The sequence below is a fragment of the Pseudorca crassidens genome, chromosome 12 (assembly GCF_039906515.1).
Source record: "Pseudorca crassidens isolate mPseCra1 chromosome 12, mPseCra1.hap1, whole genome shotgun sequence".
NCBI classification, from domain to species: Eukaryota; Metazoa; Chordata; class Mammalia; order Artiodactyla; family Delphinidae; genus Pseudorca; species Pseudorca crassidens.
The window spans coordinates 61,477,020-61,501,724 of record NC_090307.1 but is presented as its reverse complement, the minus strand read 5'-3'; the positions used below and the strand labels follow the sequence as shown (position 1 = coordinate 61,501,724).

Here is a 24,705-nt window from a genome sequence, read left to right as displayed (position 1 = left end):
GTAGGAGAGTTTGTGGTTACTCAGTACGTGCCGATGCCAGCATCACTGGCGAGCGCACTTCTTACTTCCGTACCCGTCTACCTGAGGGTTACACTCAGAGTTCACGAGGATGCTGTGGGCCATGGCTCTGTTCTTATCGTCAGCAGCTACACATGACTTTGCACGTACCCAAGAACTTCAGGTGAACTTATAAGCAATTACATTTCCACCAAAATGTATAATGTGATCAGGTCTTTCATTTATTTATTTTTTCATTTGCTTCTGCTCTCACTGTCTCCTGCAGCAAATCTCTCAATCAGAAGTGAAGGTGGAGGCTTAATGACATTATGTATAATTCAGTTTTCTGCAATGGGTCTCCTCACTTTCTGTTCTGCAGAAGCTTAGGACAGCATGGCAGTTTATCAGACTTACAAGGACACCGAAGATATGTATTTCAGCTCTACCTTTTTGTCCTATGACTTCTTTCATTAGAACTGTGTCCTCGAGTTAAATTAGCTGCTGTAAAATATTACAAATATTCAGCCTAGAAGACAGCCGATGTTTTTGTTTGTCGCACTGCTCCCCAAATAAGAACTTTTAGGAAGCTCTGACTGCTATATAAATACTATGTTTACAAAGACTCCAGACCTTTCCTTTTCATTAGAGATTGATTTAGGTGGTTTCTTGGATTACACAGGGGGTATGCCCTGAGATGCATATAGGAGGTTGGCCAAAAAAGAACTAAGGAAGGAGTGTGTGCCACCCATTCAGAACATCATGATGAAACATTACACATTGAGAAACCAAAATCCTGCTGTGCAGACGTGCTTATGGTTTTCCATAGTTTTTTTCCCTATCCTAGTTTTTTTTCCAACTAATGTGAAGTTACAGGCACAAAAAATATATTGCCTTTTCCACCTAAGTCACTGTTACCTGAAGATTCACTTACTGTGCTAGAGGCAGAAACTATTTGAAAAGCTGTGGCGCTCCTGGCAGCCTCCCTACGATATTCCGTGGGCCACTTCCCAGCTCATCGCGCCTGAGAACTCTAAACACACAAAGCCACACATTCGCAACACCCCCCCCCCCCCCCCCCCCCCCCCCGCCACAAACGAAAGAGCTGCTTTAAAAATCCTGGTCACTTTAAGCTTCGCCTTTACCCGGGAGGATTTTACTTAGTTAGACTTGAAAGTTGTATAATTGGAAGACTGACTTTTGAAATACATTTATTTCTACATATGGAACATCGACAAAATCATTTCGATGTCTCTTTTCCACTGTTCCTTTACTCGATCACACCTATTGCACTTACTGGGAAAAACTATTACAATGTTTAAGTGCAATATGGCATCCCGTGGGTGGCCAGGGCCGAAGGACAAACGCCCTGGCTCTCTTAAGCCTCCTTCCTCTGGCCCCTTGAGTATTAACTGGAGCAAATCTACACTTACACCTGACTCTTAACACCTTCAAATAAAGTGAAAATCGTACACACGGAATGAATAAAACAAGGTCAGTTTACAAGATGAAAGTTCTACATCAACACCATATAGTCATGTAGTCAGTAAACTTAATTTCCAACATTTCTACCATTTATTTATATTTTAGGAAATTGTGACTTGCCAATCATCCCAATGAGTAGAAAGTTGTCAAGTTTTCTGGGTGTCTGACGTCCATAGGACCCCTGTACCAACTGCCTGATCTTTCCTACCTCTTCACATCTTAAGGGTCAAAGCGCAGGAGAAATAGGGAGGGAGACCCTGACTCCCTGTTGTGTCCAGAAGGTGCAGCTGTCTGGGTTCAAATCCAGCACCCGCGTGAGCTTTGTGACACGGGTAGAAGATGAACCTCCCTAAGCCTCAGTTTCCTCCTGTCCAGAGTGGGAGGGTGTGGTGAGCCTTAAATCAGATAATGTGTGGCCCCTGGCTCATGCTCAGCAAGTGTTAGTTGCTGTTTCGACAAGAAGGTTGATTATTCCAAGCTCCACCATGAAGACGCCCGCCACCTGGTTCTAATAATTTTCAAAACCATGAAATTCTAATGATTGATTGTCAAACTTGGGCACCACTGGTCTGTGTTGACACATCATCAGACAGTCCTGTAAAAGGCTCCTTGCCCCAGACAACCACCCTGCCTACTAGGGGCTGAGCATAGTGCCGGACAGTGCGGAGACCACACCAAAGAGCAGACGGCCTCATCCTCCGAGGAGCTACAATCTAGTGGTCACAGTCACGACACAGACAGCAGAGGGTAACAGCGGTATGTAAAGAGAGGGTGAATTACGTGGCGCAGAACCTCACGTGTGGTAAAGGTTTGGAGAAATCAGGTAGGGCTTGACGGGTGGGTGGGGAAGCTTCATGGAGACTGGGCTCCAAGCGCAGGCAAGCGATGCCTGCAACAAAGACAGAGGCGTGGAGATGAGGGAGGAGATGCTCTGCCCCAAGTGAGGCATCTTTACCACAGAGAAGAGGCTACAAGAAGGCGTGGGCTGAAGCTCGCTAATGGGAGTCACAACCACCCAGTGCTTTAGACACCGGGGGTTCCAAGCACAGAGGAGTGAATAATATTTCAACGTGACACAGGAAACTGAAGCCTGGTGGTGGTCTAATAACTGATTCCATCAGATATGGTGGCTCAAAGCTCTGGCAGTGATCCAAGAATGGAGGGGCCCAGTTCCAGAACACAGGTAAAAGGTCTATTTCTATATTTATGCATATACATGGATGCACACACAGAATATCATTCCCACAGCAGTCCTATGGGGAGACATTAACCCCTTCTTCTAAATGAGGGATTGGAGGTTTTGAGAGGCACCAGAAGGGGGCACCCAGAGCAGAGTGTGCCCTTGTATCAGCAGCACAAGGAGGACGCTGGGACTTTTTTTTTTTTTAAATGGGTGTGTTTTATATATTTAAAATAGATAACCAGCAAGGTTATCTATTTTTAAAATAGATAACCAGCAAGGACCTAGTGTATAGCACGGGGAACTCTGCTCAGTATTCTGTAATAACCTAAATGGGAAAAGAATTTGAAAAAGAATAGATACTTGTACATGTATATAACCGAATCACTTTGCTGCACGCCTGAAACTAACACAACATTGTCAATCAACTATACTCCAATATAAAATAAAAATTTAAAAAATGGTGTGTCTTATATTTAGCAACCAGCACAGCAAAGCTGACTGAGAGAGAGCTGGATGACACGGGGCCTGAACAGACGTAACAGGGGTCTCATTTGAAATGTCTTGAGATGTTTAGACTTTCTGCCCTTATTCATGCCTCATCTAAATGGCCAACAATTCCTTTACTTACCTGCTCTCCTATTTGCTTTTCTGCAAAGGTCCGAACACAGGAGAGTCTCTTGGAGGCATTAAAGTCTTTCCTTTTTCATTATTAGCCTCCTCATAAACCAAACGGACACATCTGAAAGCGGATGCTGTGATTTTTATCATCCATTTCATCATGATTTTAAAATCTAGTCCTAATTTTTAGAGCATCACTTTCTCACAGAACATACCATCGCAGGCTGCAGAAGAAACACATTTTCCACAGTGACTCTGGTTGAAGGAGAATCATATGTTCCGTAAATTAAGGGGAGACCGTTAGTGGTCCTTCAACACACGATTCCGGAATGGTGTCTGATGTCAATCAAAATCCCAATGAGCTCTGCCTTGATTAATTATGTATGCAGGCTCTTGACAATGACACTGCACGACAGAGAACTCTGACTCCTGCCCATCCTTGCTCAAAGTTTGCTAACTCTGCCCAGCAGTGGTGCACAGGCTCTTCCCTGAAGGTTCTGAATGTCTAACAGTACTTCTGAGGGTCTTTGTGGGAAAAAGTGTTTACAGGTTTAATTATGGAACAAATGCTCAGGGGTAGGTCATTCTGAAAAATGGTCTTCCAAGAGCAATGCCGGCCCAGTTCAAGCACTGATTAAATTATTTGACATAATTGCTAGTTCACAAGAATCGTGACAGCCACTACTCAATTTTTTGGGGAAAACTATTGGGAAGAGTCACATGGGAAAAGCACTGGAAAAGCAGTTATGAAGAATCATTTATTTTATGGGAATGCTGATGTCAAATACTGGCATTTTAAAAATCAAAAAAGCAGTAAAGTTACCTGACCAAGGCAGTAATCATGGCTAGAACTCAAACTCATAAATTAAAAATTTTTATTTAGTGCAAAAGAGATCAAATGCCATGTTCTGCAACCCACCCTACGCTCTTTAAAATGGTTAAGAGGTCAGTGGCGTTAATGAGATCTGTGACAGGCTATGAACAAAAAGTTGACAAGAAAATTGGACATCGAGATCCTAAACAAAACATAAACCACTGAAGGCTCTATGAAAGATTTACTCCCCACCAACAAGGCGTGGAGCAGCACGACAATGTGCACCGCCCACCAGCACCACCCACCAGCGCCACCCACCAGCGCCACTCGACGCTCCGGTCAGTGGGAGCCCTGCAGACAGTCAGAACTAACACGCAGAGGAGTTTCAAAAGGGCCAGGGAAAATGGGCAAACGACACGGGGCTTCTCAGCAAAGTACTTTTCTATCAGTTTTAAATTGTTTATCCAGGTCCATTTTCTCCTCTTTCCTGCTCACCAGACTTACAGTACAGGCTGGATTGCTTCTAAATACAGGAACTGAACTGCACATACAACTTATAAAATGACCCACCCAGACCAACTGTCACCACTGTACCTGCTGATTCCCCCCCAACCTCTGACAACTGAGGAGATGTTTTCACCGGGATGATCTTGTTTAAAAATTAGTGCTTTTATAACCTAAAAGCTCATTAACAGATGAATGGATAAAGAAGGTGTGGTCCGTACATACAATGGAATACTACTCAGCCATAAAAAAGAATGAAATAATGCAATTTGCAGCAACATGGATGGACCTAGAGATTATCCTACTAAACGAAGTAAGTCAGAAAGAGAAGGACAAATACCATATGATATCACTTCTATGTGGAATCTAAAATATAACATAAATGAACTTATCCACAAAATATAAATAGACTCACAGACTTAGAGAACAGACTTGTGGTTGCCAAGTGGGAGGGGGGAATAGGGGAGGGATAGACTGGGAGTTTGGGATTAGCAGATGCAAACTAGCACATACAGAATGGATAAACAACAGGGTCCTACTATATAGCTCAGGGAACTATATTCAATATCCTGAGATAAACCATAATGGAAAAGAATATGGAAAAGAACATATATATATATATATATATATATATATATATATATATATATATATAAAACTGAATCACTTTGCTGTACAGCAGAAACTAACACAACATTGTAAATCAACTATACTTCCATAAAATAAATGAAAAGAAGAAGAAAACACCAAAAAAATAAATTAGAGCTTTTATACACAGCTCCGAAGGCCCAGCAGTGGAAGGAAGAGAGGAAGGAATGAAGCTGTGATGGGAGATGTGTGTGCTTGGCTCAAGTCCAGGCTGCAGGCAGTGATGAGAGAGAGGAAGAGGGATGGTGAGCCCAGGGAAGCAGGAAAGAAGAGGTGACAAAGCACAGGGAGCGGAACATACTATCCCATTTTCCAAAAGCACTGTGATTCAGAGGGACATCGGGGCTCACATGAATGATGAAGACCACAGAGATCCACGTATGAAAGGGAAATTAGACAGGGATGCTCAGTCCATCCACATGTACATCCTGTGTGGAAAGGCGATGAGCAGAACTGGGGGGTCTGCAATCAGAGGGGAGAAACACAAGTGGCTACAGCAGAAAGGATCTCTGGTAATGGGAAGGTGGTGGCCGAGAGTGACGACTGCCATCAGTAACAAATGCCATCAGTAACCAACAGCAAAGGAGGGCAGAGGCCCCACTGCACGGGAAGTACAGCACCATGGTTATTAGCCTGCAACCCTGCAGCCACTGGAACTACATGATGACCAGGTCGAAAACATGGTTTTAGGATGTAAGAAAGATATGTGGTCTTTGGTAGGTGCCTAATTACTCCTGGAGGAGAAAACAAAAAGGGATGGTCTTAAGAACAACAACGAAGATTTACTTATCTTTTTAATCCTAGGGTCTAGCTTTGAGAGTCCTCAGTAACATCTGCTGAATGCATGAATGAGCAAATTAAAGAAATACTACCTTGTAGATGCTACAAATCCCAGGGAATCTTTGTTCTCAGAGAATCTCCTTATCATGAGCTATTTATAGGGGAGGAAAGATATCTGAGAGGAGAAGGTTAAGCAATTAATTTAATTCTAGATTTTAAAATATGCATGCTAACATTTCTATAGTGACTAGTAAAAGAAAAAAGTGTATAATTTCCAAATTAGTAGACAGAAAAATAAAACGAGACAAAAATTTAACTAATTAAAAATAGGCAAGAAGAGGTGGGGTGGGGGGAAGAAGCATAAGAAAAAGTAGAACGAACATAACTCACAAAATAAGGTGGCAGAAATGAATTCAAATAAATCAGTAATCGCAGCAAATTAAAAATGTACTAAGTTGTAAGTAGACTTTAAAGGTAAAAGCTGTAAGACTTTTAAAGGTAAAAGCTGAAATAATAAAATCCATGACATATATATACCAATATGTATAAAATGGATAACTAATAAGAACATGCTGTATAAAAAAATAAAATAAAACGCAAAAATTCAGAAAAAAATCCAGCTATATGCTATTTACAAGAGACACAACTAAAATAGAGAGATTGAAAATATATCCAGGAAAATACTAATTAGAAGGAAACTGGCATAGTTGTATTGAAATTAGACAATATAAACTAACGACAATGATATTAGTGCCTAATGATGAAATGCTCAATTCATTTAGGAGAGACAATTCTAAACTTATAGTTACTTATAACTTAGCTTCAAAATATATGACTTCTTTTAACCTCTTTCAGTAATAGATCAAACAGACAAAAAGCTAGTAAGTATACAGAAAATTTGAACAGCAAACTTTTTAAAAAGCGTGATCTAAAGAATATACAGAACTTGGCACTCAACATTGTTGTTAAGAATACATAAAATATTTAAGAAAATTGACCATGTGGACGGCTCTAAATAATGTCCACAAATTTCAATGAATTTTCTCCAATCAGCATACATTTAAGTTAGAAATCACTAATAAAAAGACAACCAAAAAAATCTCCCATGCACTGCGAAATAAAACGCACACATTCATGCACTCATATGCTCTAAATAATGCATGGGTCAAAGAAGTGCCTGTAATGAAAATTTAAAAATACTTAAGGATAAGAGTACTCGACTGTTACTTGGAGGGAAAATTAATACTTAAATAAATGCTTCTACTAGAAAAAAGAAAGACTGAAAATTAATGTGTTCAGCACCTTGTTTAAAAATAAGAACATAATAAACTCAAAGAAAGGAGAAGGAAAAAAGATCAGGAATATCAGAAATTTAAAACATGCAATATGAAAGATCTACAAGGTCAAAGGTTATCTCTTTGAAACAACTAATAAAACCAACAAAATGTTGGCAAGAATAGTCAAGAAAGAAGAAGGAGAAAAGGCACAAACACTATTAATGATGATAAAGGACAGATAATAAGAAAATATGAACAAATGTATACCCTTGAGTAAAAAATTAGACAAAATTCACTTCTATTAAGATATTCACTATAAAGTTAACTCAAGAAAAACTAGAAATCCAGAATAGTCTTATAACTATTGAAAAATTCATAATTAAAAATTTTACCATGAGGAGAATGCCAGACCTAGCCAGTTTTGTAGGTGAGTTTTAAAGATAATCTGCAGTAGAAACTAACACAACATTGTAAAGCAATTATACTCCAATTAAAAACAAAAAGGTCACAGCTAAAAAAAAAGAAAGATAACTTGAATCTCACATGATCTCTTCTAAGGGAACAGAAAGAACACAGAATGCTATCTAATTCATTTTGAAAAGCAGATATATTTTTCATTCTAAAATGAGAAAATAAAAATACAAGAAGGATCATTAAGAGACTAGTAACTCATGGACATAGATGTAAACATCATTAGTGAACAGCCTTCAGCAATATTTAAAACATATCATGACCAAGTTAGGTTTATCTCAGGAATGAAGGGTTGGTTCAAAATTAGAATATTAACTACATTAATTAACCCACCACACTAACATGTCAAAAAAGAGAAATAAAATAATTATTTTGTATAACAATATATGCTAAAAAAGCATTCTATCAAATTCAATATTTATCTATGGTAAGCAGTATTAATAAACCAGAAATGGAAGGGAATATCCTTAAACTAATTATGACTAATTATTAATCATTAAAAGCCTTTTCTCTGAAAATCAGGACCAAGATAATGATGCTTGTCAACCTAAGTTTTATTCAGTGTTGTACTGGAGGTTCTAGTGAGCTTTATAAGTAAGAAAAAATAAATGTATAAGGATTAAGAAGAAACAAAACTGTCAGTAATGAAAGTTGACATGATTTCTCCATGGAAAACTCCAGAATAATCTGCAGAGAAATGACTGAAATAAAGATTGCTGAGAAATGTTTCTGGACAAAGGAGCAACATACAAATATACATACATACACACATACGTATACACACATATACTTATATACCTGTATCTCTATATATTTATACATGTACTCTATATACTTGCAATAAAAAGAAAATGTAACTTTAAGAGATGCTATTATCTTAACAAATAAGTACACATAACTAAAAGATGTACAAGATTTCATGGAGAACATTTTGAAACTCTGCTGAAAAATATAAAAGAAGATCCAAATAAAGATCCAATATTGCCAAGAAGTCAATTTTCCCGAACTTTATAAGTGGATCCCATGCAGTTCCAAACAAAATTACAGAGTTTTTCATGAAGCTGACTGTATAAAATGTCAGCCTCATGAAATGTCCATTTTTCATGGACAGGGTGATTCTAAAATGATGCCAGCACAAAGCTTAAGGACAGCCAATACATTTTTAAAGAAGGACAAAGCAAGCATAGAAGAGGTTGTACAAGTCAGTAGGAGACATTAACACCCTAGTAAAAAAACAGGCAAAGCATATGAACAGTTCACAAAAGAAAATTTTCACGTGGCTGGCGAACATATAAAGACATGTCCAGTTTCAAATGGAGCAATAATGAGATACTCTTTTTCTACCTATCGAGCTGGCAAAGATGATAAAAAAGAAAAAGACTAATGCTTATTTGAGTGCTGGTATGCTGAGGTAAGCATTCTCATGGAAAGTGCTAACGGCGTGTGTGAATTGGTTCAATTTTTCTGGAAAGCAAGCTTTCAACATAACAGGTTCATAAAGAAACTTAAGCATTTTATATACTTTGAACCATTAATTCCACCTCTTGAAATCTATCTATAGAAAATAATGGAGGTAAATCCAAAGAATTATTCATAGCAGTGTTCATGGCAAAGACAAACAAGGTATGAAACGATTTATAAAAAGATTCTAATGCATTAAAATATTGGATGGAAACTTACTGAAAACTGAGAGTAGGTTTATGGGTGATTTTTATTGTCTTTTTTTTTTTTCTCTTTACACTTTTCTTAAAATTTCAAATTTCTTTCAAAATTTTCTTTTTAAAAAAACACGATAAAATCGGGACTTGGAAACCTTTAAAAACATATTTTGTTACTTTGCATCCTTACAAATGGTTTTCATCATTAAAATAGAGAAGAAAATAAAATCAAGCATTCTCTTTAGGCAGATAAATTATGTTAATTGGATTTATAGTATATTCTCTTCATGTTTCAAGAAGTAAGCTTAAAATACACCTAGTAATCAGCCAAGTAAAATATTTTGGCCATAAAATTGGCAAGGAACTCAAATGCATAATTACCTAAAGCACATAAATACAATACATATAAAAACATACGCTAGATGTTTATAATTACACTGAATGCATATAATTATTCAGTATCTCTTGTAAATTTCCCTGAAGTAAACAGATGAAAGGTTTTCCACGTGTCCCTAAAGGGCAACAATGGAAGATAAAGGGAGTGAAGAAGTTTTTAAAAATTTCGAAGATGCTGAATAATAGGTGAAGCCCATTGAGGACATAAAGCTCCTCTGCTTTCAGAAAAAGTTGGGAAAGTCAGCATGTTCTCTTTCTTTTCAGAGACAGGACAGGTCAAAAAGGCTCTGGCCTCTGATTCAATATTATTTTGGTCTGAATAAGACATGTAACAATAATGTGGATTTATATAATATAAAATGTGAAAGAAATTAATTCCGAACTTTTAATCCATATATTTCCTTATTATTCACGATCCTTACAAACGGGGACAGTGAGGATTAGAGATGGAGTGGAACTCTGATCACAAACATCTTGCAGACACGGTGAGGACTTTATACAAAAATGTACTAATGTCGGGCTTCCCTGGTGGCGCAGTGGTTGAGAGTCCGCCTGCCGATGCAGGGGACACGGGTTCGTGCCCCGGTCCGGGAGGATCCCACATGCCGCGGAGCGGCTGGGCCTGTGAGTCATGGCCGCTGAGCCTGCGCGTCCGGAGCCTGTGCTCCGCAACGGGAGAGACCACAACAGTGAGAGGCCCGCGTACCGCAAAAAAAAAAAAAAAAAGTACTAATGTTACTACTGCACTCTCTCCACTTGGCCTTCCCAGTGTTTTGGAGATGAGGTGGGAGTTAGAAATGAGAGTGGGAAGAGGTTGAAACAGGGAAAAGAGAGGAGGAAAAAAGAGGAAGGGCACATCAGGACAGAAACTCCCTCGTTCAGAAATGCTGAATAAACTCAAAACTGGCAAGAGGGGGCCAGAGAACTGCCCGCGGGTCCCAAGTGACGGCCCTCTACACACCAGTGACCGCCAGGCTTTGGTTTTCAGGTAGCTGGTCAGGGCTGCCCACTGGAGAACATTCCATCCATGGAGACACATCAACCAAAAAACATCCCATCCATGGAGAAGCATGAACCAAAAAACATCCCGTCCGTGGAGATGTGTCAACCAAACTGGGAGTCCAACATCACCAAGGTGACTGCTCGACTAATGATACAGAGACTCTAGGAAGTGCTTGGTTTTCGGAACTGACCCACTTGCTTCAGGGGTGGTGAGTGGTTTGCTCAAGGGTCTGGGGTTAGGGTCTCAGCGAGACTCTTCAGTGACGTGACAGGTCAAAGACTTGGGATCCAGTCTTCTCATGGCCAATCCACTGTCCTTTCTACTTCCCAGCACTGTTCTTTGAAAAAGAATAATTGCCTTTTCAACTGGTTGTTTTTTGCATCATTTAGTCGAAGCTGAGACATGTTATCTTGGTCTTGCCTGGAGGTCAGAGATCCAGTTCACAAGGTTGTTACCGTTATGTTGAATCACCTCATTGAAAAAAGGTGCAACCTCTTCCAGAATCTCTTCCAGAGAGGATCTCTGAGAAGACCTTCAGCTTTCACACACAACGTGCGCCTACACTTCCTCTTCTCCCTCCCTCTACTGGGTTGGCTGGCAGTCGTGCAGCAATCCAGGGAGACAGCCTATGGGATCTATGCCTCTCAAGAGCAGCAGCTTGATTTCAGCTTATACCTGGTCCTGGTAGGTTTCCGACGAGCCAGGCTGGCTGATATCTGCTGAATAATTTCCCTGCATTTCTTGACAAGGAAAAGCCAGCGCAGGAGCAATGTCGGAGTGACCGCGCTCTTGGAGCTGAGATGCTGAGCAAGGTTAAGGGGCAGCATCTGCTGATGCTGAGATGCTGAAACAAACCAGAGTTGGCGCTGTCAGCGGGGCCCCCGGGGCTGGCTCTGTCCTTTGCCAAAGGACAGAATCCTTCAAAGCAAATAAAACTGCACAGAGTAAAACAATGCTCCTGCCATGAAATCACAAGTCAAATCAATAAAACCCAAGGTTAACTTCTGCAGGTCTGTGTTTCATGGTGTTCCATGAAGAAGTTACGTGGTGTAGCGGAAAAGAACGTGGCCTTTGGAGGCAACAGATTATGGAGTAAATCCCACCACTCCAAAGTGGGATGACCTTGGGCAAATGACTTACATTCTGAGTCATTCCCTCATCTGTAAAATGGGTGTGATAACAGTGTAAGAGCATTGTGGTTAGAAATATCTATGTGTCTCTATCTGTGTGTGTATCTTTGTAGAGTGCTACTACATTAGGGTTAGGGCTAGACTAACCATCAACATCATCATCATCATTCTAGGAACCAAGCAGGATTTCATGAAAAGTCCACCCCTCAAAACCTTGCTCCCCCTGAAAATACGTCCATGATAACACAAATTACCTTTATGAGCTTTGAATCTGTGTAGGATGACATACAGTTTCTCTCTTGCAATAGTCATGTTTTGAAATGCATTGAAATCACTAGATATTTCTACATTATTTCTATTAGGGATTAAAAAAGAAATGAAAGCAAATATGGAACAAAAACATTTACCCTAATTTTTTTAAACATATGGTTGGCATTCAGTGAGTAAAAATGATCAGATGGAACCATGCCATTCTTCCCATTTTTAAGTGACAGGTATTGGTAAGGTTCAGGTTGGTCAGCACAGTTTTTCCTGGCTGGACACTGCTAATCCACTTGCTCCTACGTGATGATGTGTACCATTCTGAGTGTGTATTTGTAATAGTTCTATCCACCTTTGACTTCATTTCCCCTTCTAGAGGTGTATGTGTTGAAATACACAGAAATCAATTCAACAAATGTAAAGTAACATATTTAGCAGTGTTTCTCAAATATCTATTGGATAATCCATTAATGTACACTTTACCATATTATCAGTTAATACATTGCCCACGGTATTATTACTGCCCACTATGTTATTCTAACGCAGAGCTATGAGACCGTGGACGGCCTGGTGTCTGGTAACATCCATGCTGGGTGTGAAGGGAGCTGGCAGGTGAAGGAGGAGCTGGGAGTCACTCGAGGCAGAAACCACGACGTGGAGCACAGCCCAGAGACACGAGGTGCTGAGGGTGCGAAAGGTGGCAGGAGCTGGGCCTGAGGCACGTGGCGGGACGCTGCTGTGGCTACAGTGACAGCCTGCAGCAGGCCCAGGGCCGCGTCCCGGAGGACTGAGCACTCTCTGCTAAGGAGGGGCCTAATTTTGCAAAGAATCCAGAGCAGATGTTTTGGCATCACATGTGATAACATCTGTGTTTCCCAAACAAAACTGGTTGCAGAGTGGAGGGTGGATGTGAAGGGGGAGAGTAAATGTCGAGAGATGAGGTTGGGGAGAGTTACAAGGGGGTGGGCAAGAGATGAGGGCGGCTGGTGGGCTGGGAGAGGAAGGGATGGAATTGGAAACGGTGGGAGGGGGACTTGGGAGGTGCTGAGGGGAGGTCGCGGGGAGGGGCAATACCACTGTGCTGAAGCCAGCTGGACCAGGTCAGCAGGCGGTGACAGCATCCACCTGATACCAGATACACACGAGGTCGGCAGGTGTGGGATACAGGCATCCCGACAGTCCCTTCTGGGCTGGGTCCTGTGACTAATGGCACCCGACACTAAAAGCATGTTAACAAGTAGGGAAAGCGCCTAACTCCTCCCGGGGGAGATAAAGACAGTTCTAATGGCCAGCTTCAAAATGGAAACCAGACGGTGAACTAGAACTACTCCAAACAAACTGGAAAAGGTCTACCACCATGAACTAAAATCAGAGGGAGGAATAGAGAGTCGTGGGAAATAACAATTTTTAACTAAATTTTCCGAAGTTTTCTGAGTCCAGGATATTATCAGGAGTGTGGGCAAAAGGAAACTGGATTAAAAAAATCAGCTAACACATAAGACGTCCTGAAAGCAAGCATGACAAAATGGAGCACGCGATAAATAAAACAGACACTTTTATATTTGTAGTTTAGTGAAAAATCTACTGAGAATTCCCAGTAAAAATCAACCGTCTCTGTTGCGTTATTTAAAATACGCGGAGATTTTCATCTACTAAGAAAGTATTCATAAACACACACACTTGATTTTCCCCAAACAGCTTGAAGCAGCCTCAAAATTTCACACAGGAGTTTTTTTTATCATTTTCGCATGGACCTGGCTCAGCATCACCGTAATAATTAAAGGAAAAAAAATGTCAAAACTTACTTGGCTGCGGCAGCCACTGGAGGCGCAGCTGTTGTGATTCTTAATGTGTCTGCAGAGCTCGCCAAGGCTCCCCCACGTCCCCATCCTTGGCTTTCAGTGGTTTTGTTTTGTTTATTTTGTGTCCTGTGGGACAGAAAATAACCTGCACTGATTGTGGCAATTGATGGACTCAGCTGGTGCCTCAGAATGTGAAGCGGGAACTGAAAAGCGCATCTGAAGAGTGTGCCGGCTGGAGGTGAGGGGAAGGGGGTGCCTTCACGCTGCACCACCCACGAGCACGGGCCAGCTGTGTCGGCAATGGTTCCAGCAGGTAAGAACACAAAAGCACCTCTCATTCCACCTGCCTCGGCCTCTGTTTTCAAAACCCAGCAAAGCGGCCGTGGGCACTATACTTAGAACTTTTCTAGAGGTACCAGCCCACTAGCCCCGCACAGGGAGGGACCAGGCACAGGGCGCCCTTCTCCCCAGCGGCACTGCCGCCCACCTGGGGATGCTGGCCTGTCTTCCCAGCTGAGGGCCTTGCTGTCTGAGGGCATCTCCTCAGCAATTAGAACTGCAGGCTCCATGGGGAGGAAGTGGTTTTTCAGGGAGTGGTTTTCTCTACTTAGTTTTCACTGGCTTCCCTGAGGTGGGAGGCAAGTAAATTAAACAAACAAACAAGCAAAAAACAAACCAAAATGAGACTCAGATTTGGAGGGCAAGTGAGACTTTTTTTTGCTACGACAATTCCTTCTTAGCTCACCACACTTTGTCAAATATAGACAAAGCCATCAAATATAACACTGTGCTTACACTTAACAAAATCAGCTGTTTTACTTAGAAAATGGGAAGGATGAGAGGGGAAAATATACAATCCATACATTTTTTTTGTCTGTTTTTGTTTTTGTTTTGCGGTACGCCGGCCTCTCACCGTTGTGGCCTCTCCCGTTGCGGAGCACAGGCTCCGGACGCGCAGGCCCAGTGACCATGGCTCACGGGCCCAGCCGCTCCGCGGCATGTGGGATCTTCCCGGACCGGGGCACGAACCCGTGCCCCCTGCATCGGCAGGCGGACTCTCAACCACTGCACCACCAGGGAAGCCCCTACAATCCATACATTTTAAAAAGATCTACAAGGAGCTACTAGGAGTTAGACATGTTTAAAAAACTCCAGGTTCCTTGGAAAAACGCATAGGATGTACTTAAGTCTGAAGATCTTGGCATAAAGCCTCCAATTCCCCAATTTAAACTGAGCAAAAAACCAGTCTCCATGTTCAATTATAAAATTAATCATCCGTGTCTGTACCCTAGAGAAACACACAGGATAAAAGTAGGTGGGGGCAGGATAATGCTTTTCTAAATAAGTTTAGACATATATGCACACACACACATAGTTGTTTGAGAAGTAGCTGCCACGAGTTACTTAGGTTTATACATTTCAGATCTAGTAACTGGAAAATAAATTTTTGTGCCCCAGAGCAATATTAATTATTAGCTAATAAAAGAGTACCATCGGTGTTTTTCAGGAGGTCCTATGTGGGAGTAGTTTTAAATTGCTGTCCTTCCTTTATCTTAATTTTACAACGATAGCAACATACGTTCTTTCAGAACTGCACAACTATTTTCCTACTTCAGGTTAATGTTTTTCTGCTTGGATCCCAGAAGACAATTAGATCAGTTCAAAAATCCAGGACCAAAGAAGACCTTTTGGGGACGACAGAGGGGCAGGAGTTCATTCTCCAACTGTGCAGGGTCACCCCTGAGGCTGGGACCCCCTCCGTCCCACTCAGGTAGCAGGGAGCAGCTCCCACATCTAGGGCAGGGCCTGCTGGCTCAGGGCAGAGCTAGAGAATCTTCCTTTTCACTCCAGGTGATAAAGGCCCAGGAGTCTGTTGGGGCGGCCGCTCAGGCCTCCACTGCTTCCTGAGTGCAGCTGGTCTCCTTTCTCCACTTCTGGTAAACCCACGGATCTCCTCCAAGCGCTTAGCACAGACTGATCTTTGCTTTTTGGAAGAAAGAACCAGCTCCTCTTTTGTAGCAACATAAACAAACTTGCCCTTTCCACTGGGTCTTTCTCCTGAGATCCCCAAACCAGTCTGCTGACAACATGCCATTTTCTGTTCAATTCAGCCTGTTTACTTTTTTACTGTGATTCATGTCTGAGTTTCTTTTGAATCAAATTATTGCACTTCCCTGGTGAGAGATGCCATATGATGATCTTGTTAGAACAAAAAACAAAAACAAACAAAATCTTCTGCACTCAGTGCTGCTCTGTCTTATCCCCAGCATGTTTTCCCTCTGGTTTGGACACACTTCAGTCGGCTACTTGAGCGGTAATGAACCCTTCCAGGGTTAAGGCCAGTTTTCAGACATCTCTGTCTTGGAAAAGATAAAGACGAATTTGTTGAAACAGTGTCAACAGAGAAAAAGTCACTATTTCAAAAGTACTTTACAGTCTAAGTGGCTGGTGTTTCCCAACGTACATGGATTGAAGAAAACCGACTGATTGGGTGATTGTGCTGAGTCACGGCGGCAACCTGAGGCTTTCTTGATGGTTTCCCCCAAGAAATGCTTCCGAATTGAAGTAATTCATCGCTTCAACAAATCTGGAAGCCAAGCACTGCATTGCATTTTTTTGCATGGGGAGAAAGGGATGTAGTTCATACTCCTCTTTTCCAGTAAATACATCTTCCATCTCCCCTTTACTTTTTGGATGTGGATTATTACCTTTCAAGCAGTTCCTGTGTGCCGTGTACAACAGCATTTAAAAATTAAGCTGTTTGTGTGAACAGATCTCCCTCCAGGTACAGGAATGAGATGCATGCGTTACCTGAATTCTTCTTCTCTTCCCACGGCGGCCAGAGTGATGTACAAGCTTCTGGGTGGGACACATGGCCCTTCACGACAGCGCCCTGACTGCCCACGTTCTCTTGCTTCCGCGTCTACCTGGAATCCCACTCTTTTGCCTTCTCCTGGCCAACTCCAACACATCCTTCAAGGAAAAAGTCATCCTTGCCCAGACTTGCACCCCTAGCCTTCAAAGTACTAACGCAAATCTCTCTTCTGAGGTTTCATAAGAGGTGCTACAACCACCCCATGACTGCTTCCTCCTGCAGAGGGAGACTCCTGAGGGCAGGGCACTCGGTGTCCCCAGCACCCAGACGTGTCACATTCACCCCACGTGCTTGGTATTCTCCAGTGAACTAACAAGCGCAGCTTAAGGTAAGCTTTTCCCCAAATCCAACCTTGCAAAGACACTCATAGAACCATTGTTTAAAAGACAGTATTCTGTGGTCTGTAGCTACACTATCCCTTAGGACTTTTCTAACTTAGATATGAAAATACTGTTTCAACAATAAAAGTTGACAGCATATACTTTTTTTTTTTTTTTTTGCAGTACGCGGGCCTCTCACTGTTGTGGCCTCTCCCGTTGCAGAGCACAGGCTCCGGACGGGCAGGCTCAGCGGCCATGGCTCACGGGCCCAGCCGCTCCGCGGCATGTGGGATCTTCCCAGACCAGGGCACGAACCCGTGTCCCCTGCATCGGCAGGCGGACTCTCAACCACTGCGCCACCAGGGAAGCCCAACAGCATATACTTTTAAATATTAACTGAGTTTCATATATGCAGTGAGTAGTTTTTAGTATAAGTATGTCCTATGCACCATTTGGGACATACTTATATTAAAGAATTATTCTGTTTATTTGAAGTTCAGGTTTAACTGAGCAAACTGTATTTTATCTGGTAAACTGTAAGAAAGAAAAAAGAGTAAGTTACAGGGATGTAATATTCAGTACAGGGAATACAGTCAATAATATCATAATAACTTTGACGGGTAATCTATAAAAATATCCAATCACCATGTCGTACACCTGAAACCAATATAGTATTGTAAGTCAACTATACGCCAATATTTTAAAAAAGAAAAAAATATTTAACTTCTCAGTTCTCAAACTCTTTGTCCACAGAGTCAAACCTACCTATTTATTTAAGTTACTTTTGAATGGCAAGTTTTGATGATACATGGTAAGTGAACTATCTATCCAGAGTGTGAACACAGGAGAGATACTGAAATTGTAATTGACACACTTTCCCTGTAAAGACCACGGGGTGAATGCCCTGCCTTGGATCCTATTATAAATTAGTCCTTTCCTCTTTTATTAGCTAAAGCTGCCACTGAATATCAGATTCAATTCTAGTACTTATGATGCATTAAATGAGTCAAGCCTCACAATACTCTTATGAGGTTGATACTATAGTTATCCCATTTTACAGATGGGGAAACTGAGGCCTAGGAGGTTAGACAGCTTGATCCAGGCTGAGCTGGAATATCCACAGTCTGGTACTAGAGCCTCTTTCCAAACCACGGCCTCTTACCATCTGATCCTCGAGCTTCACACGACACCAGGCAGCCACACACTCCTGACTTTTGGTGTGGGTTTGAGGGAAGGTTGCAGACTTCACAGCAAGATTCAAAGAGGTGCGTTTGGTTAGAGTTCTAAAAGCCAAACTGGGCTTTAAAACATAACTGCTTAAGGATGTTTCCAGATTCACACTGGAATAAAAATCCCCTGGGATTTTTCTCGAAAGAAAGTCGAGCAGGATGATGGCAGCTGGGGTTTGCCACTGCCCCATGAATCCCCATAAGCTTGGCTGTGCCTCCAGGGAAGATGTGGGCATGTAATACAGCCATGTGCAGGCAAGGACGGCGAGGGAGAGGGATACAGCCATGTGCAGGCAAGGACGGCGAGGGAGAGGGATACAGCCATGTGCAGGCAAGGATGGCGAGGAGAGGGATACAGCCATGTGCAGGCAAGGACGGCGAGGGAGAGGGATACAGCCATGTGCAGGCAAGGACGGCGAGGGAGAGGGATACAGCCATGTGCAGGCAAGGACGGCGAGGGAGAGGGATACAGCCATGTGCAGGCAAGGACGGCGAGGGAGAGGGATACAGCCATGTGCAGGCAAGGACGGCGAGGAGAGGGATACAGCCATGTGCAGGCAAGGACGGCGAGGAGAGGGATACAGCCATGTGCAGGCAAGGACGGCGAGGGAGAGGGATACAGCCATGTGCAGGCAAGGACGGCGAGGAGAGGGATACAGCCATGTGCAGGCAAGGACGGCGAGGGAGAGGGATACAGCCATGTGCAGGCAAGGACGGCGAGGGAGAGGGGGGACTTCGGGATGTAGGTGAGAGACCGAGCAGGTGTTCCCCTCTCCCTGCGGCCACTCTATAGATTTACCCTTGTGCCAGCATCACTTCTCACGTCCCGTTTACTCTGTCCCACCACGGTCCTCCCACCCACAGCCGCACCCTGCCCCCAGGAGGGGGGCTACTTAATAACCTGAAAATTACTGAGTGCTAGGATTATTCCTAACAGAACTTTCCATCTCATACTTCTCCCAATAGCACGTTCCTATTTGTTCCCACTTTCCTCTCTAGTATTTGCTCTTTTTTCTTTTTTTCCCTTCCTTCTTTTAAAAAAAGCTGATAATGATTTTGGCATTGAAAAGTTTTTACTCCCCCCCTCCTCAGTTTTATTGAGATATAACTGACACATAACATTGTGTAACTTTAGGGTGTATAATGTGATCACTGGATACCTGTATATGTTAGTTTTAAACAGTTGTCTCTGGGGTGTGGAGAAAAGGGAGCCCTCCTACACTGTTGGTGTGAATGTTAAGTTGGTGCAGCCACTATGGAAAACAGTATAAAGGTTCCTCAAAAAACTAAAAACAGAGTTGCCACATGATCCAGCAATCCAACTCCTGGGCATATTTCCAGACAAAACTATAATTTGAAAAGATACATGCACCCCTATGTTCATAGCAGCATTATTTACAATAGCTAAGACATGGAAACAACCTAAATGTCCATCGACAGATGAATGGATAAAGAAGATGTGGTACATATGTACAATGGAACATTACTCAGCCATAAAAAAGAATGAAATAATGCCATTTGCAGCAACATGGATGGACCTAGAGATTATCATACTAAGTGAAGTAAGTCGGGTAGAGAAAGACAAATACCATACGATATACTTATATGTGGAATCTAAAATATGACACAAATGAACGTATCTATGAAACAGAAACAGACTCACAGACATAGAGAACAGACTTGTGGTTGCCAAGGGGGAAGGGAGATGGGGGAGTGAAGGAATGGGAGTTTGGGATTAGCAGAGGCAAGCTGTTATATATAGAATGGATAAACAACAAGGTCCTACTGTATAGCACAGGGAACTATATTCAATATCCTGTGATAAACCATAATGGAAACGAATATGAAAAAATATGAATATATATGTATAACTGAATCACTTTGCTGTACAGCAGAAATTAACACAACATTGTAAATCAACTAGACTTCAATAAAATAAATTAAAAAAAGAAATAGTCTTCTCTGATCCACTGAAAAGCTAGCATGGGAAAAAGAGTTTTTTGAACTGTAACTAATACAACATTTTTTTTTTTTTTTGCAGTACACGGACCTCTCACTGTTGTGGTCTCTCCCGTTGCAGAGCACAGGCTCTGGACACGCAGGCTCAGCAGCCATGGCTCACGGGCCCAGCCACTCCGTGGGACATGGGATCTTCCCGGACCGGGGCACGAACCCGTGTCCCCTGCATCGGCAGGCGGACCCTCAACCACTGCACCACCAGGGAAGCCCTAATACAACATTTTATTGCAGAGTATAACAACTCAATCATCAATTATAACACACTTCAGATGAGTATACACTGTTTCAGTTTGCACTTATAAATCATATTTCTTCAGGAGATGTGAATCGGAACTGATTTTCTGCATACTTTCAAATACACATCATCTATGGTGTGTTATTAGAAGTCCTAAGGTAGGTATTTTAAAATAGTCCATGAAAAACTGGACTCAGGTTATTTTACGAATTGTTATTTGAGCCTATACCTAATCTCTTTGACATTAACATGTTTAACAAACATTAGAGCACTATCTGCATTCAGAAGATTGGATAGAACTAAAGACATCATCTCTATTCATTAGGCTGATATTTTCTCAATAATCTAATTTTGTCTTTCATAAGATATTAATGCTTTTGGAAGTCTTGCTCTTAATCCTATTAATTCCTAAGCCAGCCTTTAAAAGTGCAGGAGGAAATATGCAAAGGCGGTCAGTTTCACTGAATTAATGAATTAAATCACTAAAAGCAAACCTAAGAATTTCAGGATGGCTAAAATGCAGAACTTCGTTTGGAAATGTTTTCTGGACTTAAATCAAACCTTTGGGCTCTGGTTTGTGATTGTTTTCTTGGCTTTGCAGTCTTCTGAACTGCGGTCATTGGTAATACGTGAGGACACACGTGTCAGCAGAGCAAAGTGTGTCTGTGTATTTGCCTGCGTTTAACAAAGACCTGCCCTTCAAAGAAGCAGAGCAGTGGTGGGGCTCTGACTGCTGTAACGAGCCTTGGACAATGAAGCTAAACCCAAGATAATGCAGCATCTGGGGCATAAAACTGAGGCATCATGAGGGCCCCCAAAGAGGAGAAAGAAGCAGAGTTTGAACGTCGAAGGATAGGGGTGGGTGGTAGAAACTGATTTTAAAAATACTCTAATTCCAGACAAGATGTTTTCCAACTAGGAGCTAGTCAGGTAGATGCAATACCAGCAACACGTTCTTAGATTTAAAAAGCCATGTGGCTTTCTAATCCTATTTTTACTGTAAGCATGCTGCTACTTTATCTTCACCAGTGATTGTGAACTAATTTTACTTAATAAGGTAACAGAGAAATCCAAGCCCCTTCCTTCTCCCCCCTCACCACACATACACACACACACACACACACACACACACACACACACACACGCACACTCAGTGAAGGTGTGCTCTTTTGAACCAGACTCTTCAAATAAATTAATTCTCTTCAGTTTGGGAAAGACTTTCCAACAGAATTAGGCTGAGGACAGAGGCTGTGAAAGGGGTGAGTCCTGCATTCATATACGGTGCCAGATTATATATCGCTGTTCCTGGAAAGGCCCCCACGGGCTGCCTGCACTGGATCGCGGGACAGCGACCTGCTCCCTGGGCTGGTGGGACGGTGACAGCTGTCACTGCCGTGACACTAGCCGGTCCCTCTACTGCCATCTCATCTCCATGCAAGACATTGCTGGTTGGCCTACAACTGTTCTAGGTGGACAGCTTCTTCCTGAGATAACCCTCAAAATTATTGGGATTTAACATCAGACTTTATTATAGGAAAAGCCAGGAAAGGTGGTGAGGAATGGGGAAGAGAGCCTGGCAGGCCTCTGTTTTCATGGCGTATTTATGCAGAATAAAGAAAAAGGTGAAGAAGTATTTCTCCTCTTTTCATTTAAGGTAGGACATCCCCCTGGTGGTTAAGTCTCACCGCTGGATGGAAATGGATCCAGGGATGAAACAGCTGGTCCCTTCCTGGCGGCCTCGTGGGCCCCACCGGCTAGGGGAGATGTCGCAGAGCCCCTGGGCGCCGCGCCCAGGTGGGCGGAGGGGGAGCCCAGGTGCGGGGTGCGTGCTCACCTCATACTCCTCCTTGAAGCCGTAGCCCTCCGCGCACTTCATCTGCGTGATGTGCTGAAGCAGGTCGGCCACCCGGATGGCAGGGTGCAGCTGCCCCGTCTGGTAGGGCACGTCGGCCGGCTCGCGCTTCTTGTACGTGTGGGGCTGCACCAAGCTGCTGGTGTCACTGGCCATCGTGTGCGTCTCGTCTGGGAAAAGAAGGCCGTGGAAAAAATGAGGGGAACCAGCTACAACGGGGTCGCCGAGAATCTAAGAAGAGGCTGCTGACATCCCCTCAACCTACGGCTGCCACGATCCCCGTGATGGCTCAGCAAAAAAGAAAAGTTAAGTGTCTAGAGATTTCAGTGGGATTGGCAATACTAGTAGGGATGCGGCAGGAATCTTTGTTTTTACAAAGCAGTCCAAACGATCTCTTGCTTTCCCAAAGCTAGTTGGTAAGAATCCTTTAGCCTTCGGGGGCTAAAGTTCATCGAAGTTTCAGTCTGAAACTTCATCAAGGCCTGGTGCAAAACCAGTCTTGTGTTCTTCCGAAGATTCGTGAACTCGTTTGTATGATGATGGAAATCAACTCTGTATGAATGTTCTGTGAGCAAAGAAAAAGTGCACAAGATGGGTTGGCTTACAAAGCTAGCAATGAAAACGTGGACATGATACATGAGATCCAAGATAACTGGGGGGGCGGGAGGGGGAGAGAAAGGAACCTGGTTGGATAAGTCACTTCGCATGCTCCAGGATCAGAAAGCTGGACAGGATACGGTGGGCCAACACAGCACTCATGGCATGATCTACAGGAGCTAACATGCAGGCCAACGCACAGCAGAACCAGCTGGCTTTGTTCTACAGAGAAGACACCCCCCCCCATTCCCTCCACACCTTCTCCATGGGGCGGGCGCATGGGGGAACTTACCATTTATAGGCACTTTTAAGAAGATACATATCAGGAGAAAAGAGGAGGAGAAAAAGGAAACAGGGCATAAGCAATAGTACTGCGTGAATAAGTACAGGTAGTTTTTATTTTGTGTTTTAATTTTACAGTTAAGTTTTCTATTCATAGGTGGTCAGAGGGCAGAGCCTCATTTCTCCCATCACCTTAGGATGGAGGTGTTTAATTTAAGCACTCAATAAGAAAAGGAGGTTAAAATAGTATCATAATTGTTTTTCATCCCCCATGAACCAAGTAATGACTAAATAAGTCTTAGTTGTACTCCATACATTTTCTCACTTAAATTTCTTGAACAAGTCAACCAAATTGTATTACAAAATTAATGTCAGAATCTGGTCAAATAAGCCTAAAGAGGCTATATTTTAATGGAAGACTCCTAGTAAATTAGATTAATGAACTGCAGAAATTGTAGCTATTAAAAAATGTCTTATGCAGGAAGGTGCTATTAGGTTAAGAGTTCCACATTGTACAGGTTAACTCATTATAATGCTGAATCCCCTCAGCCATTTTACAGCTGAGGGTCTGTCTCATCAAAATATAATGAGAAAGTCACTTAAAATGAGAACATTAAATCAAAATTGATTTCAGGCATAAAGAGTGAAAACATATAAGAAAAGATAAGTTCAATTAAAAAAATGACCAGATTGTTTATCAATAGGGAATTCAGCTATGGGTTTTTGTTTGTTTGTTTAAACTGAGAAGTTCAGCTCCAAAGGAAATTTAGTTCAAGGGCGCTTGGTGAGCTGGGCCTGGCTTTGAAACCTCACTCCTATCTGCATTGCAAAGCACCTGGGATGCATGGTATGAAGGGTGGCACACAGGTGTGTAGCTATGTGCTGCTGCTGAAATGGTACCTGGATCACTACAAGGTGGCTAAAGACACAAAGACAAAATAAAAAAGGTGGTAAGTTGATCTTATGATTTTTTTTTTCATTTGGATTTGCTTTGAAATTTAGAAATTCATATGTTCCCATCTACTAGAACAGTTGCAAATAAACCGGGACATTTTCTCATCGGATTTGCTTGCTGGCAACTGCCAAGCTCACGATGTAGGGGAGGCTCCCTCCTGAAGCCCTGAAGCCCTGGAGCTTTCAGCTGCTCCAGCAGGAAGTTCTGCTCTTTATACTCAAATACATGGCACATTAATTAGTTTCCCCTCTGTGCCTCTCACTCTCTCAGTTTTGCACCTTTTGGGATGAACGTAATTAAATGCCCTCCACTGTGGA

General features: G+C 42.5%; 1 protein-coding gene across 7 annotated transcripts in view; it reads right to left on the bottom strand.

The window, feature by feature from the left end:
- The window catches only part of PTPRM (protein tyrosine phosphatase receptor type M), a 754,490-nt gene that overhangs the window by 121,766 nt on the left and 608,019 nt on the right, over window positions 1–24,705 (bottom strand). For all 7 annotated transcript variants that reach the window (XM_067699674.1, XM_067699676.1, XM_067699675.1 and 4 more), the window contains one exon: window positions 22,537–22,724. In XM_067699674.1, the coding sequence (XP_067555775.1) occupies window positions 22,537–22,724 (188 nt within the window). The remainder of the gene's footprint in view (window positions 1–22,536; window positions 22,725–24,705) is intronic.